The following is a 7272-nucleotide window of genomic DNA, read 5'->3' as shown; positions in this document are numbered from 1 at the left end:
CCTCCAATTCCTATGAAATTTTACAAAATCTTCATCTCATCATGCTCTACAACTTTCATAACTAGCACAAACACCAATTCCAAGCCTAACTAGGGCAATCGACTAAAAACATCAAAAACACCATAAAACTTCCACCTCAAATTTCTCCTTACCTAGCTCAAGAGGGAGTGAGTCCTTTTAGGGCAAGGTTGCTGGGTTGGAGGGCTACAAACCATACCAAGCTTGCCCGGATTGGTGGCCGGAGGAGGGAGTTCCGGCGAAATGCTTCCCGGCGTTTCCGGCGGGTTTTCTCCTCTTCCGACGGGTTAGAGGCTCGGGGGCTAGGCCGGGGAGGGAGAGGAGGAGGTGGGGGTCCGAACTGGGGTGGAGCGGCGGCCGGTGGCTGGCCGGACGGCGGCAGTTGGCGGCTGGACAGTCCGGCAGTGGGAGGAGAGCACGGGAGAGAGGAGGAAGGGAAAAGAGAGAAGAAGAGAAAGAGAGAAAAATGGGTTGGGGCCTCCCAACCGGTCCAATTCATATATCAACCCATTCCAAAATAAAACACCCCGAAAAAATAATACCCGAATTAAAAATTACCTTTTACTAGCTAAAATTTACCATTTTTACCGTCGTCGTATTTTCCTCATACGAATAATCCTCCGTACATAATCGTCCCCGAAACCCCTCTAGGGACCAATTAAACTATTTACTCATGATCGAGACGGTAAAATTCTTATTATAATCACGCTAGTAAATAAGGTAAAAATATAAGAGTCGGGATGTGACAGATTACACCATCAATAATGGCACAATGACTCTCACTATTTATACCTGGACCCTTTTTCGGGCCCAAACACTGGGATCATACGCTAAACGACTCTGAATGAGGCTTAAATCATGGCCTAACACTTAACAGCCCAAGAGTCTCACACTCTCCACTTGGAGGCAATATGGTAATTTGAGGGTACAAGCACACCCTAGCTGTATAAATAGAGGGACCTCCTCTCATAATGGGTAAGCCACCACTCCCATATTCTTCCACTTTCCTCTTTCTTATATATATTTCTGACTTGGGCGTTGGAGAGTGGAAAGCCGGGCAACCCCCTGTCTTCCCCTCTAACGCCACTTGTTTATGATTGCAAGGTGAGATTTTAGTGATGTGAGCTTTATGATTTTCGGTCAACATCGATGGAAACACCCACCATGTCCTACGAGTCACGGTCAGAAAACTAAGTAATCTTCTCATAAAGTGCTATGTCACCCCAAAACATCTTCTACTTATTTTAGTTTTGATGACGATGTAGAAAATGTCATTGATAATTATATCATTATTTGCTTGTAGTGGAGTGCGGTACATTTCTTAATGTTTAGTTAGGTTTATCGAGAACAATATAAGTTTTTTAACATATTCTATTGAATTGAATGAAATTATCAATAATAATAATAAAAAATAGTCGATTTTTATTTATTTAGATATAACATATATTGCTAATACACTGGCCATTCGACCTCGAAAAACCCTAGAGAATAGCCTTGCCGCCTCCTTTCTTCTTCTTTCCTGTCCGGCTGCGCCACACCGCCGACCATGGCCTCTGGCCTAGTCGGCCCATGGCGGGGGTGGCCGGATGGGTGTTTTCTGGTAGTGATGGTCCTTGGGGTCGAAGGGTGTTCTTAAACGACAATCTCTCTCTGTTGAAGGCTATGGTTGCTTCATGGAGGTGGGCTAGGATCGGAGCGGGAAGAGGATCTAGCGCGGCGCAGCGATTGGATGACCGGATTCGTTGGCCGGCGACTGACGATGGCTTGGTGGGGTTGACGGTGCTCCGAGGTCTGATCCAAGTCCAAGTGCAGATCTGCATCATGGTCAAGCTTCTAAAAGGCCCCGCCTAGGACCGCCTAGTCCCCGCCTAGGCTCTAGGCTGCAACAAGCCGCCTCGCTTTTCTTCCAGGCCTTTGTGCCAGGCTGTGGGCGATTAGGCGGCCGCCTAACTCGCCTAAATGCCGCCTAGCCAGCCTAGATGCCGCCTTGCCCGCCTAGGCTGCTAAGTTCTACGGCTATTTTTGTTTTCTTTTTGTGGTGGGATTGTTATATTGTGGGGAGTATGAGAGTATAAGAGTTAATTGTGTGTTTAAAATTAGAAGTGTATATGTTTATTGTTGTTGTTGCTCACTTTTACAGGAAGTTATGTTAAATTTTAGTTACAATTTATTTTATAAATGAGTATGACTAGATTATGTTGAATAATTTATCTATATTTGACCGTTTTCAAATATTAAATTGCATAAAATATATATTTTTATATAATAAATCTTAAAAAATACAAATCGCCTAGTCCCCACCTAATCCTTGCCTAGGCTGTCCAGGCTCTAGGCTGTGGGTTACCGCCCGCCTAGCGCCTAGCGCCTTTTAGAACATTGATCATGGTTGGTGGTAGGGGGACTAATACGATCGGAGTCGGCCACCGCTGGTCGATCGGCGACAAAGGCGTAGGGTTTCGCCGGTGGTGGGGTGACGGGATGAAGCGGCTTCAGGTTTGGGCCGGGAGATTGGTTGCCATTTGGGTTTGACCAATTGGGCCTGTCTTAAGGAAATAAGCCCAATTAGGGCAGTTATGTTTTTTACAAGTTATTTTTTGTTTTTTGTTGTTGAAATAAGTCACCATTTTCTAATGGTTGAGGGAGGGCTATACCAGTTCTCTATTTTGTTTTTGCTTTTTTGTTTTTTAGCAGTAGTGGATATTGGTGGGTTATGTCCTGGTAAGCGCACGCAGCGTACCATGCTGGTTCTAATGAGGTGGCGAGTTCCTTGCTTCGTCAAATGGTCACAGTCTTTTCGTGGCAAGATGAAACTTAGGGCCACTGTTTATTCCCAGTGGCATCATAGCCGGAAAGCTGATAGATATTGTCACTTATGGCTCTGCATGAACGGTATTTTTTCAGTATGTCGCCAAAATTATAAAGCAAATGGAGTAGCTAATGATGCACTCTTTGCTAAATGGTGCTTGTTAGAATGCATAGATTTTGTAGACATGCCTAATGTTAATTTAGGGTGTTCTTACAGTATGAGGTTTAGGCACAACATCCCCCTTTGTATTATGAGGTTTCATTAATGGTTATAGCGTGAGGACTGTCATTTAGTCGTTAGATTACAAAAAAAAAAAAATAATAAAAAATAGTCATGGACAAGAAAGGGAAAAAATTATATAAAAGATCTGGTTCAAGAGTTATTGTTTTTGACACATTTTTTGACACTCATTTATAACAATTATATTTAAAAAAATTTAAAGTCTAAATTAAATGCTCATATGATGATGTCAACAGTTAAGACTGATATAGCATGTGAAATGGAATTATCTATTTTCATAACAAATTAATTAATTTTTTTTATTAAACAATTTATCTGGGCACCATCAAATGATATCTATATATTTACGTTTAGAAAGTGGCCACAGAAAACACGCCATGTGCGCAAGTTCTGGTTTGTTCGTTTACACAAGCATCTGATGATGAATCCTTGTGGCCCTCAACATGTGCAGCTTCTTCATACTCATGATTCCTCCTTCCTCTATTATATTTTTGCTTAACTAACATTAAACAATTAACAAAGCGACCCAATTCTCCCATTTTCTTCTTCTCTTCTTCCTTTTGGCAAAAGCTTATTAGCTCCTGGAGACATGCAACTGTTCTTCAGCACAAAACAGTGACAATGCAAACCAAAATAGTCTAAGTGTAAATATGGCAACTTGGAGGGTGATGGACCAGGAATCAAAAAACCAGCCATGACTCATTTCCAGCATTTTTAGAACTGTCAGACTCAGATCTGTGGCCCACTCTTCCACACCACCCCATGTGCTGCAGCTCTCACTTCCCAACATCTACTCCCAATTCCCAAATAAGCAAACTTCTCCAAAAAAGAAACAAACAAAAACTATCTCTTTCTCTCTGTGAGTTGGAGTTGATAGTTGATGCCCTTTTCTCTCATCTGCTCCATTTCTCCTAAAGCTTCCACCTTTCATCTATGTGATAAGTTATAGCTCCCCATGCACTGTGCAACCCAATTGTTTCTAACTTCGTAGAAAACACAAAACCCAACATTAGTGTGTGTGTGTGTTTCAAACATGGAGAAGAAGAAGCCCCAACATGTTGGGTACTTGAAGCTCTTGGCTTTTCTGCTTTATAGGTTTTCTTCCTTGTTACTCTGTGCCAACTCTCAACCAAGCTCAAGCAACGACGCTTCAGTAATGCTAGCCCTCAAGAAGAGCCTCAACCCGCCTGCTTCATTTGGATGGTCCGACCCGAACCCGTGCAAGTGGAGCTATGTGGGCTGCTCAGATGACAAGAGGGTGACCCGGATCCAGATTGGTCACCAGAACATTCAAGGTACGCTCCCTCCAAGCCTCCAAAACCTGACTCAGCTAGAGAGACTAGAGCTTCAGTGGAACAATATTTCGGGTCCTCTTCCGAGCCTAAGTGGGTTAGGCTCATTGCAAGTGTTGTTACTTAGTAACAACTTGTTCACTTCAATTCCTAGTGATTTCTTTACTGGCATGACCTCACTTCAGTCTGTTGAGATTGACAACAACCCTTTTACTGCTTGGGAGATCCCCCAAACCCTCCAGAACGCATCTTCGCTTCAAAATTTCTCAGCCAATTCTGCCAACATTACCGGAAAGATACCGGATTTTTTCAACACCGATGCGTTTCCGGGGCTGGTTAACTTGCATTTGGCTTTTAATTACCTCGAGGGTCAATTGCCGGAGAGCTTTTCAGGGTCGGAGATGCAGTCTCTTTGGCTTAATGGGCAACAGAGTGTGGGCAAGCTTGTTGGCAGCATTGGTGTTTTAAGCAACATGACTACACTCACTGAGGTTTGGTTGCATTCTAATGGATTTTCGGGTCCTTTACCTGACTTTTCCGGGTTGACAGATTTGAGGAGCTTGAGTTTGAGAGATAATTTGTTCACTGGACCTGTTTCGGTGTCGTTGTTGAACCTCAAGTCATTAGAGTCTGTGAATTTGACTAACAACTTGCTCCAGGGGCCAATGCCAGAATTTCCCAAGGGGGTTTCAGTTGATATGACTAAGGATTCAAATAACTTTTGCCTGCCAAGTCCTGGTCAATGCGATCCTCGAGTGGATACTTTGCTTTTGATTGTTAGTTCAATGTCTTATCCCCAAAAGTTTGCAGAGAATTGGAAGGGGAATGATCCTTGTGCAGATTGGATTGGAGTCACTTGTAGAAATGGCAACATTACAGTCCTCAATTTTCAGAAAATGGGCCTCACCGGAACCATTTCTCCGGCTTTCGCCTCACTGAAGTCACTCCAAAGAGTGGTTCTTGCTGATAACAATTTGACAGGATCTATTCCAGAGGAGCTAGCCACTCTGCCTGCACTTACCCAATTAGATGTGTCAAACAATCTGCTTTATGGCAAAATCCCAGCTTTTACTAAGGCTAATGTGATTGTGAACACTGATGGAAACCCTGATATAAGGAAGGAAAAGAGTACCAATGGGCCATCTCAGAATTCAACGAACCCTTCTACAAGTATTTCTGGAAATGGTAACGGTTCTGGACCTCATGGGAAGAAGTCTTCAAATTTAGTAGGAGTTATTGTGTTCTCTGTTATCGGTGGTGTTTTTGTGATGTTCTTAATTGCACTGTTGGTTATCTGTTTGTATAGAACAAAACAAAAGCGATTGAGCAGAGTTCAGAGCCCGAATGCAATGGTAATCCATCCTCGCCATTCTGGATCTGATAATGAGAGCATGAAGATAACAGTTGCAGGCTCTAGTGTTAGTGTTGGTGCACTTAGTGAAGCTCACACTGTTCCTAGTAGTGAGCCAAGTGACATCCAAATGGTTGAAGCAGGAAACATGGTGATATCTATTCAAGTGCTACGGAATGTGACCAACAATTTCAGTGAAGAAAATATATTGGGAAGAGGAGGTTTCGTGACAGTTTATAAAGGGGAACTGCATGATGGAACAAAGATTGCTGTTAAGAGAATGGAGGCTGGGGTGATAGCTGGAAAGGGGCTTGCGGAATTTAAGTCTGAAATTGCAGTTTTGACCAAGGTTCGGCACAGGCATCTAGTTGCACTTCTGGGGTATTGTTTGGATGGCAATAAAAGGCTTCTTGTATATGAATATATGCCTCAAGGGACACTCAGTAGGTACATATTCAACTGGCCTGAAGAAGGACTGAAGCCACTTGAATGGACAAAAAGGTTGACCATTGCATTAGACGTAGCAAGGGGAGTCGAGTATCTTCATAGTTTAGCCCATCAAAGTTTCATACATAGAGACCTAAAGCCTTCAAACATTCTTCTTGGAGATGATTTGAGGGCTAAGGTTGCAGATTTTGGCCTTGTGCGGCTTGCTCCAGAGGGTAAAGGTTCAATTGAAACAAGAATTGCAGGGACTTTTGGATACTTGGCACCAGAATATGCAGGTAATTTTGATTCTGTTTTATTTATCACTTTATTTGTTCTAAGATGTTTCAAATAACTGTATCTACTTAGTTACCAAAAAAAACTGTTTCTACTTCAACGTAAGTAATAGAAAGGTTCATTAAAAAAAGCAGAGTAATAGAAAGGTATACAGATGCCATGGGAGTGGTATACCAGCTATTTGAAAAAGAAAAAAGAAAAAAAAAGGTTTTTCAATGCCAGTTCTTGTATAATAGGCAAAGACAAATGAAATTTTAGGTCTTTGACTCAACTTTCGGAATTGCGTACCAAAAGAATTATAATACCACATACATGTAATCTTTTCTGTTTCTTTCCTGCTTATTTTTTTTAAAAATATTTTTGTCTTAAAGGTGAATTCAACTTAGGATCTCACAGTCCATCCCCTTTCATGACACTAGTTCTTTATCTAGGCCACAAACATACTTTCGACAAAGAAAAAGAACAGACGTAGAACTGAAAATTCAGCTTGGATATGTTTTGTTAACTAATTCGTAAGAAAGTAGTGAAATTTGCCAGTCAATTTTCTACAATGTTATTGACACGACCCACCCCGAATTTCACCCTGAAACCCCGAGTAAGTCGTGCGGGGACCACCTCCAAGGAAAATTTACTGAAAAGATTAAGAAAATCTCCCTTGCAGATGGACAACCCTAACTCGAAAATTTCATAAAACACTCTTAATTTATCACTTCTGAACATCGCATAATATACAAAAATTCTAAAGTATTCAGAGCTACTAAACACAAGCGGAAGCAAGAAAACACGAGTAGGTTGAACAGGTAACCTACTGGCGAAAACTGGCAGAAAAGCGGGTGACTATG

The 7272-nt window shown here is 42.0% G+C and overlaps 1 protein-coding gene across 1 annotated transcript in view; it reads left to right on the top strand.

The window, feature by feature from the left end:
• Positions 1-4097: 4097 nt before the first annotated feature.
• The window catches only part of LOC101306680 (probable receptor protein kinase TMK1-like), a 6949-nt gene continuing 3774 nt past the window's right edge, over positions 4098-7272 (top strand). The window contains exon 1 of the mRNA XM_004289533.1: positions 4098-6432. Within this exon, the coding sequence (XP_004289581.1) occupies positions 4098-6432 (2335 nt within the window). The remainder of the gene's footprint in view (positions 6433-7272) is intronic.

This window comes from Fragaria vesca, linkage group LG1, assembly GCF_000184155.1.
Source record: "Fragaria vesca subsp. vesca linkage group LG1, FraVesHawaii_1.0, whole genome shotgun sequence".
In the NCBI taxonomy this organism is placed as follows: Eukaryota; Viridiplantae; Streptophyta; class Magnoliopsida; order Rosales; family Rosaceae; genus Fragaria; species Fragaria vesca.
This window is presented reverse-complemented; position numbering and strand designations above follow the sequence as displayed.